Below are 12,575 nucleotides of genomic sequence, written 5' to 3'. Positions count from 1 at the left end.
TTTATGCTAATTGTATATGTGCATTTTTATTTTAAATAGCTTCGTTTGAAGCTATTGTGGTTTTGGTTTTTATGTCCCATGAAAGATAGTACTGTATCACCTCAATACTTTGATGAGAAGAGCACAAATCACCTGAGACCTTAAATTTAAATGAAAAATAATGCTTAAAAAATAGTTATTTAAGCAATTTCAAGAAAAAACACTAACACAGCTAAAAGAATTCTATATAAAATTCTTCTGGATTTACTTTAAGAAGTAGATGATTATTTGTTAAATTCCAATTATTACTTTGAAAGGGATTCTTCTAAAACCTTTATGTACTTGGATAAGTCCCTTGAATTTTATTAATAGTGGTAATTTCTTATGGATTCATTTATTTCTGGCTTGTCTAGTTTCAAATTACAAATTATGAAGAAAGGTGAATGGCTTGATATAACTATATAGTCTTTACGCATTGACTCTGGCACAAATGGAAATAGCATTTTATATTTGTTAGTGAGTGTTTACTACTTCTGTGTTTATAAAGAATGATTCATTTTATTAAGTATTTATCACTGGAAACAATTAACTAGAAGTTAATATAAATTGATAAAAATAATTGCAATATTTAATTGTATTTTTTATTTATTTAAATAAATTTATTGATTTTTTATTGAAGGATAATTGCTTTACAGAATTTTGTTGTTTTCTGTCAAACCTCAACATGAATCAGCCATAGGTATACATATATCCCCTCCCTTTTGAACTTCACTCCTATCTCCCTCCCCATCCCACCCCTCTAGGTTGATACAGAACCCCTGTTTGAGTTTCCTGAGCCATACGGCAAATTCCCGTTGGCTATCTATTTTACATATGGTAATGTAAGTTTCCACGTTACTCTCTCCATACATCTCACCCTCTCCTCCCCTCTCCCCATGGCCATAAGTCTATTCTCTATGTCTGTTTCTCCACTGCAACCCTGTAAGTAAATTCTTCAGTACCATTTTTCTAGATTCTGTATATATGCTTTAGAACGATATTTATCTTTCTCTTTCTGACTTACTTAACTCTGTATAATAGGTTCTAGGTTCATCCACCTCATTAGAACTGACTCAAAGGCGTTCCTTTTTATGGCTGAGTAATATTCCATCACTATGAACAAAGCTAGTGGAGGTGATAGAATTCCAGTTGAGCTATTCCAAATTCTGAAAGATGATGCTGTGAAAGTGATGCACTCAATATGCCAGCAAATTTGGAAAACTCAGCAGTGGCCACAGGACTGGAAAACGTCAGTTTTCATTCCAATCCCAAAGAAAGGCAACGCCAAAGAACATTCATACTACTGCACAACTGCACTGATCTCACACGCTAGTAAGGTAGTGTGCAAAATTCTCCAAGCCAGGCTTCAATAATACATAAACCATGAACTTCCAGATGTTCAAGCTGGATTTAGAAAAGGCAGAGGAACCAGAGATCAAATTGCCAACATCCGCTGGATCATGGAAAAAGCAAGAGAATTCCAGAAAAACGTCTATTTCTGCTTTATTGACTATGCCAAAGCCTTTGACTGTGTGGATCACAATAGACTGTGGGAAAGTCTGAAAGAGATGGGAATACCAGACCACCTGACCTGCCTCTTGAGAAGTCTCTATGCAGGTCAGGAAGCAACAGTTAGAACTGGACATGGAACAACAGACTGGTTCCAAATAGGAAAAGGAGTTTGTCAAGGCTGTATATTGTCACCCTGCTTATTTAACTTATATGCAGAGTACATCATGAGAAACGCTGGACTGGAAGAAACACAAGCTGGAATCAAGATTGCCAGGAGAAATATCAATAATCTCAGATATGCAGATAACACCACCCTTATGGCAGAAAGTGAAGAGGAACTCAAAAGCCTCTTGATGAAAGTGAAAGTGGAGAGTGAAAAAGTTGGCTTAAGGCTCAACATTCAGAAAACAAAGATCATGGCATCCGGTCCCATCACTTCATGGGAAATAGATGGGGAAACAGTGAAAACAGTGTCAGACTATTTTTTGGGGGCTCCAAAATCACTGCAGATGGTGACTGCAGCCATGAAATTAAAAGACACTTACTCCTTGGATGGAAACTAATGACCAACCTAGATAGCATATTGAAAAGCAGAGACATTACTTTGCCAACAAAGGTCCGTCTAGTCAAGGCTATGGTTTTTCCTGTGGTCATGTATGGATGTGAGAGTTGGACTGTGAAGAAGGCTGAGCACCGAAGAATTGATGCTTTTGAACTGTGGTGTTGGAGAAGACTCTTGAGAGTCCCTTGGACTGCAAGGAGATCCAACCAGTCCATTCTGAAGGAGATCAGCCCTGGCATTTCTTTGGAAGGAATGATGCTAAAGCTGAAACTCCAGTACTTTGGCCACCTCATGCGAAGAGTTGACTCATTGGAAAAGACTCTGATGCTGGGAGGGATTGGAGGCAAGAGGAGAAGGGGATGATAGAGGATGAGATGGCTGGATGGCATCACTGACTCGATGGACGTGCATCTGAGTGAACTCCGGGAGTTGGTGATGGACAGGGAGGCCTGGCGTGCTGCGATTCATGGGATCGCAAAGAGTCGGACAAGAGTGAGCGACTGATCTGAATATTCCATTGTGTATATGTACCACAACTTCTTTGTCCATTCATCCGTCGATGGACATCTAGGTTGCTTCCATGTTCTAGCTATTGTAAACAGTGCTGCAATGAAGAATGGGATACATGTGTATTTTTCAGTTTTGGTTGCCTCAGGGTGTATGCCTAGGAGTGGGATTGCTGGGTCATATGATGGTTTTATTCCTAGGTTTTTAAGGAATCTCCATACCACCTTCCATAGTGGCTGTATCAATTTACATTCCCACACAGTGCAAGAGTGTTCCTTTTCTCCACACCCTCTCCAGCATTTATTGTTTATGGACTTTTTGATGATGGCCATTCTGACCAATGTTAGGTGATATCTCATTGTGGTTTTGATTTGCATTTCTCTAATACTGAGCAGTGTTGAACATCTTTTCAAATGTTTGTTAGCCATCTGTATGTCTTCTTTGGAGAAATGTCTGTTTAGGTCTTTTCCCACTTTTTGTTTGGGTTGTTTGTTTTTCTGGTATTGAGTTGTATGAGCTGCTTGTATATTTTGAACATTAATCCTTTGTCAATTGTTTTATTTCCCATTAATTTCTCCCATTCTGAGGGTTGTCTTTTCACAGAAAGGAAAAAGAAAGAAAAAAAAGAAAAAGGAAAAAGAAAACTCCACAGAATTGTAGAAGCCCAATGTAGTGGCAGAGATTTATAACAACAATAAAAAGTAACTGAATATACACATTTACATATATACCCATAAGCAAAATCAAAACAGTCCAACAAAAATAAAGTACAGTAGATTGACCTGGCAAACAGAGGATACCGAAAATTGTATCTATCAGTTAAGAACACAACTAACTAAAGCACAAACTGGAAAACAGAACTAAAGCAAGTTGCCAAATGGGAAATAAAGCAATGGAAATAAAACTAACAAATATGTTGAGAGGAAAGGAAAGAAAGAAAAGACAGAAAGACTAGATATGCAAAGTTAAATAGAACTAGATAAAGAAGATTTATACACATTAAAGGTTAATTGGAAGGGGAAAAGAACAGTAAGAAAAGCAAACAAAGAATAAATGCAGAAAAAAATAATGATAGGTTTTAAAAATTTTTTAAAAGAAAAATGAAAAAAAAAAAAAAAGGAAAACTCCACAGAACTGCAAAAGCCCACTATAGAGGCAGAGTTTTATAACAACAATAAAAAAAATGTGACTCAGGGAAAAAAAAAAATAAAGCTCAAAAGCTTAATTAGATTTCATAGTGCCAATAAAATCAACAACTACAACAGATGGTGGGGAGGAAGGAAAGAAAAAGAAAAGAAAAATCTGAAAGAATCTACAGAACAAATCAAAACATAAGAATAATAAATGTTTTTCTTGAGTCTCTGCTGACAAGAGTCCTTTCCCTCACTGGGAGCACAGTCCACCTCACCTCCCTAGGATGCCCTCCAACTGTTGCTGATCTCTGTACCTGCTGTAGGGGCGTCTCAGATTCTAATCTGGTCCTACTCCTGTGTGTTCTTGCCTGCAATGTCCACAGCTATCAGAACTAGTGCATTTTCTTTTGTGGGAGCTCTCAATGTCCTTTTATATATTCCATAGACACAGAATCTGCCTAGTTGATCGTGTTGATTTAATCTGCAGCTCATATAGCTGGTGGAATGATTTTGGGTCTTCTTCCTTAGCCACCCTGCCCTTGAGTTATAATTGTGGTTTTATTTTCACCTCTGTGTGTGGGTCAGCCACTGGGGTTTGCTCCTGAGGCTGCTCTGGAGGACTTGCGTTTGCCCCTGTGAGGCCCAGGTGTGGAGGTGGTGCAGCTGCTTGGGTCGCAGGGGTTCTGGCAGCACCAGGTACTCAGGGGAGTTGGTGGCTGGGGCGGCAGGAAATATAGTGCTTCAGAAGGGTATGGCAACCAGTATTGGCCAGTACACCCCAGTATTCTCTCCTGGAGAACCCCCCTGACAGAGAAGCCTGGCAGGCCACAGTCTACAGCTTCATAAAGAGTTGGACACGACCGAAGCGACCTGTGTGTATAGACGCAAGATTTTCTTTTTCGCCTGTGGCAGCTCTGCCCCAGTGAGAGTTGAGCATGAAGGGGTTGCAGCTTCTTGGCTTGCAGGGACCCTGGCAGCACAAAGTGTGGAGGGACATAGGCTGCCTCCATAGCAGGAGTTATGGCCCCATCAGAGTCTTTTTTCGAGCCTCTTGTAGCTGGCAATCTGAAGGCCTCTTTGGCCAGTCTTTCTCTGTAGCTCTGCCCATTCAGGCACTTAGAGGGCTCCCTTGCCTGGGGTCCTTCTTTGTTGTTTGGCATGTCAGTCACATAGAGGGCCCCCCTGCGTGGGGTCCTAGTCTGTAGATCAGCACATCAGTCACTTAAAGCAGCACCCTGGGTGGGGTCCTGCCTTGTAGTCCAATGCATCAGGTGTTTGATGCGCCAGCCTCGCTCTTGTTCAGCTGCCGATGCTGGCGTGTGGGGAGAGAGAGGGTGTGGTGATGGCTCCACCTGCTTTGCGTGACTCACCAGTATCACCTTGCTTCCATGACTTCCCAGCTTTCCTCCACAGGCATTTCCCACCACAATTTCCTCCTTCTCTTCCCCTCAATCCCTCTCTCCAAAGTCAACAGCAGTCCTTGCCCTGGGATTGCTGCACAATCCCTAAACTCCAGCTCCTAGCTGCTGTGCCTTCCAGGGAACCTGTGTCCCTGTCCAGGGTATGTATGGCTGCAGCAAGGACTGTCTGATTCTCATTCCATTTAGGCTGCCAGGGATCAGCTTCTTCACTCCCAGCCTTAAATGTTTCTCCTCTGACTCAGACAGTTGCCCCGATGTGGGGATGGGACCCCTGCTTCAGTTCCCCCACCTGCTGAGGGCAGGTCCAGTCCTACAAACACTCTTGTTTTTCCCCCTAGTTCCTTCATCCTACTGAGTTTTGCATGGCTCTATATATTCTTTTCCACTGGTATTGTCCTCCTGTCTGCTCTCAGCTGATGTTCTGCTGAAGCAATTCTGAGTCTGAAGGTGTATTCCTGATGTATCCGTGGAGGGAGATGTACTCCACGTCTACCTTTTCCTCTGCCATCTTGTTCTCTCTGTATGTGTTTTGAGCTTTTTAAATATCATGTTAATTAAGGAAAAGTGAATGGTATTCTAATTGTTACCTTTTATATTTTTCAGGTACATTTTCTTGATTATCAATCAGTACCATTTGGTCAGAAAATGGAAAAGGTAATGCAGATTAGAGAGTTTGCCAAGGAAGTGAAAAAAAGAAATATTTTATTATCTGGCCTTCTCATATATTTCCCACAGGTAGGTAAAAATGTTGGTAAGATTGTATGTTCTGTAGACTACAGTTTTTTTTGGTGGGAACTTGATTTTGTTAAAAGCAAAGAAATATTAATGAAATTTTAGGCTGGAAAATTATTTATCTATTCATGTTCTGAAACAGGTGAAAACTCTTGACTCTAAGGAAGAATTAAAAATGAGTGTTTTGACTGGGGGGAAAAAGATGAAAATTGGCAAATACCTCATACAGAGTAGCCCACATAGAATTGCCAAATATGGAAACAAAAGGTAGAATCCCCAGTTATTTGAATTTCTAATAAATATTAATTTTGAGTACATCCCAGTGTTGGAGTTTGAAATTCGAATTTCATATTTAACTGGACTTTTGTGTTTAGCTGGCAACCCTAAGGTCATGACTGTTAGCTGTTTGTATAATTTAATATATTTATTTCTTTGATGCTTTCTAAAGATGTTGGTAATCAAGATTTTAATCCCATGAACGTAGTGGCTGGCATTCAGATTGCATGAGGGCATGGTATTTAATTAAAGAAAAACTCTTATTGTCACTGTCTTTTAATAGACAGTTACTTAAGCTGAAGGCAAAATGAATTAGCATTAGAGATTCTTTGTGCAGAGAAATGCTATTTAAATCAAATTGTTTCAAGAATCTGTTAGAGAAAATGGATTTGCCCTTTGTCGTGCATAGACACCTTTTATGGAACTAGCAGAATGCTTTATGGTGTCTTAAAGGCAATGGTACCCCACTCCAGTACTCTTGCCTGGAAAATCCCATGGACGGAGGAGCCTGGAAGGCTGCAGTCCATGGGGGTCACTGAGGGTCAGACACTACTGAGTGACTTCACTTTCACTTTTCACTTTCATGCGTTGGAGAAGGAAATGGCAACCCACTCCAGTGTTCTTGCCTGGAGAATCCCAGGGACGGGGGAGCCTGGTGGGCTGCCATCTATGGGGTTGCACAGAGTCAGACACGACTGAAGCGACTTAGTAGTAGTAGTAGTAGAGGTATACCACAAATAACTCAGGGAAGTAAAATAGTCGACTGCTTTTTTTTTTTCATGGTCTGAAATAAAAGTGATTTGGTACTGACTGTCCAGGGGATGAGAGGTATTTAGAGTTATATGGTTGATGACTAACATATATTGTTTATGAAATATTTAAGGTGACTTTGTTAGCCTGAAAGTAACATGTCTTTTGAAACAAATGGATTTTAATTAAATGTAAGGGTCATCTTTTAGCCAATCCCTTGTTTTTCTTTAACTCTGAGGTAGTTTCCTCTGTTTTCAACATAGACAGGCATGACCTCCAGTTGGTCACAAGGACATGGCAAAGTTTAGTTCACTTAGGATCGTGGAATTGTAAAAGGTTAGTCCTGTAGGGTTCCTGAAGTCAGCACAACCGAGGCCTGAAGAGCTACATGTACTTGCACAAGGTTATAAAACTGGCAGAGTAAGAATAAGAACTCGGGTCTGTGTCTTCCTTCAGGAACGTTTCCTCTTCAATGTATTGTCTTTGGTTATACTCTGGATTGCCGTGGTGGGAAGAATAAGTCAGTTCTCTCTCTTGTGCCATGCGAGGGTGTCATGGAGGCTCATGACTAATACTGTGCTTTGCAGATATGAAATAGAGATGACTCAGGGAAACCTTACAAGCAGGGAATGGTGGAGCACACAGTTCTGGAACTCTCTGTCCTATGACTTAGACTAAGCACAAAGGGTCTGTAGCTGGCATTCCAGGGGAGGGCCTGGTTGCCAGATGAAATAGAACATTAAATTTCAGACAAAAATTATTTTTTAGCATAAGTATGTCCCAAATATTACATGGGACATATTTGCACAAAAATTTATTTGTTATTCTGAATTTCAGGTATAATTGGTTATCTTCTGTTTTATGTGCTAAACTTGGTAACACTTGTAGAGTGTTTACATAAAAAGTACTCATTTTCCCATATGTGACATGCTCTATACTTTTATGAACTAGAGTCCAGTGAGTATTTATGTGACTGTACCTGATTGGAAAAATGGCCTCGTTGAAAAGGAGGAACCTTTGCAGCCCTCTGCTTAGTATCTGACTGCTGTTTCAAGCAAACTTGAATCTCCTAAGCCAGCTGTCTGCTAAATTACCAAAAGTAACTTAGAAAAAGATGGTCCTGCAATGGCTTCAAGATCCGTCTCTGGTTACTTTAGGATGCAAAGATAGCTTACTTTAGCTTTGCTTGTCTCTTCTTGACAATATAATAATGGACATGTTTCAAGCATGTGAGAATGTTTAAAATGTAGCATTTACTTTTATCCTTAAAGACAGAAATGTGAATTGACTCTTCTTTGCCCAACACATTTTCTAGTGCATAATTCCACCTTAAGGAGCATTTCCAAAAGCTCCTGGGATATTTGTTAGATATGCCATTTGAAAAAGAGCTGTGCTTAAAAATTGGGGAAGTGGCAGTGAATAGAGTTGAATAGACTCCTTTAATGAGGGCTTCTCTTGAACCTTTAGTATACTGATTATCATTTCATAACCTCAAACTAGCAACAAGGGCTATGCCATTTTCCATTTCTCCTGTAACACTTAACCATAGATAAATCATGGGACGCAGTTCAGTTCAGTTCAGTCACTTAGTCATGTCCGACTCTTTGTGACCCCATGAATCGCAGTGCGCCAGGCCTTCCTGTCCATCACCATCTCCCAGAGTTCACTCAAACTCACATCCATTGAGTCGGTGATGCCATCTAGCCATCTCATCCTGTGTCGTCCCCCTCTCCTCCTGCCCCCAATCCCTCCCAGCATCAGGGTCTTTTCCAATGAGTCAACTCTTCGCATGAGGTGGCCAAAGTACCGGAGTTTCAGCTTTAGCATCATTGCTTCCATGTTCCCTAAAAGACACTTTGAGAAACACTGCTCACAAATACACCATAAGTAACCACTACTCCTGCACAGTCTTTTTATATTTCTGTACTAATTTTCCCATTTAGTTGAAGCAGAACGTCTAGCATCAGATGCCTACTTGACACTCTAAAGACCAAGGATATGAAGATGTATAAAGTGGAGTTTCTGTTCACTGTTTAGAGAAGACTGTTGTTTTGTGCTTTCCATGGTGCTGTGAGACACAACTTTTCGTAGTATTCATACACTGGACTTTGTTCCCTAAATCTTATTCTGTGCGAGCCATTAGGTGTTTTGTAGGTAGTTATCATGTATACTTTTAAGCCTCTGAGCAGTTAAACCTTTCTAGATTTCTTAAACTTGTTTTTATAACATTAGCATCAAGTGCTTCTTCTTTGGGTAGGTTTTGTGGCAGCCCACTCCAATATTCTTGCCTGGAAAATCCCATGGACGGTGGAGCCTGGTAGGCTACTGTCCATGGGGTTGCAAAGAGTCGGACGCGACTGAGCGACTTCCCTTTCACTTTCACTTTGGTTTGTTAATGAGCCCCTACTTGGAAGACAGAATACTGAACTGACTTTCTGTATCTGTGTTATATATATTTTCTTTCTGGCTTAAAGAAAGCCTCCCTTGTTTTGTATGTGATGCTTCTGGTAATGTAGATGGTCTTGATTTTGGGCCAAACCTTCACAGTGTTGATGTACAAGGTGCTTATATTTAAATAGAATTACATAGATTTTTTTTTTTTTTCTTTTTAAACACAGATCAGATCAGATCAGTCGCTCATTCATGTCTGACTCTTTGCGACCCCATGAATCGCAGCACACCGGGCCTCCCTGTCCATCACCAACTCCCGGAATTCACTTAAACACAAGATATACTTAAACCTCTGCATTTGTACAGAGTTCTTTTACACACATGTATAGGGCTTTCTCGGAGAAGGCAATGGCACCCCACTCCAGTACTCTTGCCTGGAAAATCCCATGGATGGAGGAGCCTGGTAGGCTGTAGTCCATGGGGTCGCTAAGAGTCGGACTCGACTGAGCGACTTCACTTTCACTTTTCACTTTCATGCATTGGAGAAGGAAATGGCAACTCAATCCAGTGTTCTTGTCTGGAGAATCCCAGGGACAGGGGAGCCTGTTGGGCTGCCATCTCTGGGGTCGCACAGAGTCGGACACGACTGAAGCGACTTAGCAGCAGCAGCAGCATAGGGCTTTCTGTGTTTGTTGTTCAGTCACTCAGTCATGTATGACTCTCTGTAACCCCATGGACTGCAGCATGCCAGACTTCCTTGTCCTTTACCATCTCCTGGAGCTTGCCCAGATTCATGTCCATTGGTGCCATCCAACCATCTTGTCCTCTGTTATCCCCTTCTCCTCCTGTCTTCAACCTTTCCCAGAATCAGAGTCTTATCCAATGAGTCGGCCCTTTGCATCAGGTGGGCAGAGTATTGGAGCTTCAGCTTTAGCATCAGTCCTTCCAATGAAGATTCCAATGAATATTCAGTGTTGGTTTCCTTTAGGATTGACTGCTTTGATCTCCTTGCAGTCCAAGAGACTCCCAAGAGCCTTCTACAACACCACAGTTCAAAAGCATCAATTCTTCAGCATTCTACCTTCTTTATAGTCCAGCTCTCACATCCATACATGACTACTGGAAAAACCATAGCTTTGACTCTATGGACCTTTCTCAGTAAAGTAATGTCTCTGCTTTAAAACACTGTCTAGGTTGTCAAAGCTTTTCTTCTATGGAGCAAGTGTCTTAATTTCATGGCTGCAGTCACTGTCCACAGTGATTTTGGAGCCCAAGAAAATAAAGCCTGTCACTGTTTCCATTGTTTCCCCATCTATTTGCCATGAAGTGGTGGGACCAGATGCCATGATCTTAGTTTTTTGAATTTTGAGTTTTAAGCCAGCCTTTTCGCTCTCCTCCTTCACTTTCATCAAGAGGCTTTTCAGTTCCTCTTTGCTTTCTCCCATAAGGGTGATGTCATCTGTGTATCTGAGGTTATTGATATTTCTCCCAGCAATCTTTATTCCAGCTTGTGCTTCTTCCAGCCCAGTGTTTCTCATGATGTACTCTGCATATAAGTTAAATAAGCAGGGTGACAATATACAGCCTTGACGTACTCCTTTCCAGACTTGGAATCAGTCTGTTGTTCCATGTCTGGTTTTCACTGTTGCTTCTTGACCTGCATACAGATTTCACAGGAGGCAGGTAAGGTTTAGCCAATAGTAGACTAGAATGATGATTACGTTTGGTAAGTAAGTGAAGAATGGCTATTTGAAAAGGTTTCTCAGGTAACTGAAATCAGGTCCCTTTGTTCATTAATGACTACTGTTCTAAACACTCAAAAACTTTTGGTATAATAGAGCAGTTATATTGTTAAAGATTATTAGTTGTAAAAAAAAAAATGTTTCATTGATTGTTTACAAGACAGATTTTTAAAAGGTATTTTGTAGTGTTATAGAATTTCTCAAGAGTCACAGAACCAAATTGGGCACTGTGTATCCAGGAGCAGGGCAGTTGACAGACATGCTCAACCACAGTGTAGGACTGTGCTGAGAAAAATGCCTTCCTTTACTGATTCTGGGTACATGATATGCGAATGAACCATGGGTAGAAATTCTACTGTAGCTGATCCAGGAAATGAAAAGGGTTTCCTAGATATAGTCTCTTTGTTTCTGGCACCACTTTCACATTCTAAGTCTCTTCATACACATAACAGTACCTATAGCATTTAGATACTATAGAATCTGGGGAAATGTAGTTTGGTTTTTTACTCTGCAGTCACTATTGCACAGAAATGAAAGCTGGGTTATGGTTAGGGCAGGCATTGCTTGACTTTGCAATATCAGCCCCATCTATGTCATATGGAGTCTTGTCTTGGATTGAAATGAAATCAGACAGAGCACCATTAATGAGTTGTCTTTATGAGCTTGGTATTTGTCTCTATGTAGGCTTTCCATATGGTGTCTACTGCAGTTATACATTTTTAAGTACTATTTTGCGTATGAACTTTTATGATAAGAATTTGGAAAAGTCTATAAAATTATTATCTGTATAAGTTTTGTATTAAATCTGTGCATTTTACATGCTCAGGGCTTTAGAGATGACACAGGTTCATGGTTAAAATGCTTCCAAAAGCTATTGTAACTGGTTATTTCTTAAATTGAACTAGTATCTTCCCCTTTAACTGACAAACTAGGTATAAGACCTTAAACAAAGGATATAAGCTTTCTAGTGGAGGAGGGCCTGGCAACTCACTCCAGTATTCTAGCCTAGAGAATCCCACGGACAGAGGATTGGAACCCCAGTGCATGGGGTTGCAAAGGGTTGGACATGACTGAATGACTTAGCACATACGCGTAAGCTTCCTAGGCTTTGGATTCTCCATTTGTAAAGTGCACTTTTACAAATGCAGTCAGAACTTCTGCATTAAAGCCTTTGTTGGATGAAAGAGTGGACACACTAGAGGCGTGTGCGGGCTGCGTCGGGTTATATGTTGACCATCTCTCAGTGTGACACAGAGCAATGCGGGAACTGGGCCTGGGTTTTCTGTCCTTTCCCTGCGGACTGTAAGCTTCACTATACTATTATTTCCCTTATTTTACTGGGACTTCCTCATTATCGTTCATATGTTTTATTCTAGTTTAGAGCGGGAACTGTTCTCTCTCTCTTTTTGTTTTTTGGTTAGATACCTCAGTGAAGTAGATGACAAAGGTGATGTCTTAGTCTGTTCTGCTGCTACTGCAGATTGGAGGCTGGAAGTCTGAGATGAAGGCACCAGCATGTTTGAGTTCTCAG

The 12,575-nt window shown here is 40.8% G+C and overlaps 1 protein-coding gene across 6 annotated transcripts in view; it reads left to right on the top strand.

Moving 5' to 3' along the window:
• Positions 1–12,575, top strand: part of CRPPA (CDP-L-ribitol pyrophosphorylase A) — a 362,372-nt gene that overhangs the window by 217,566 nt on the left and 132,231 nt on the right. For all 6 annotated transcript variants that reach the window (XM_044946504.2, XM_045166361.1, XM_025290931.3 and 3 more), the window contains one exon: positions 5,757–5,888. In XM_044946504.2, the coding sequence (XP_044802439.2) occupies positions 5,757–5,888 (132 nt within the window). The remainder of the gene's footprint in view (positions 1–5,756; positions 5,889–12,575) is intronic.

Source organism: Bubalus bubalis, chromosome 8 (genome assembly GCF_019923935.1).
Source record: "Bubalus bubalis isolate 160015118507 breed Murrah chromosome 8, NDDB_SH_1, whole genome shotgun sequence".
NCBI lineage: Eukaryota > Metazoa > Chordata > Mammalia > Artiodactyla > Bovidae > Bubalus > Bubalus bubalis.
Note: the sequence above shows the minus strand (reverse complement) of the source record. Positions and strands in the feature narration are given on the sequence as shown.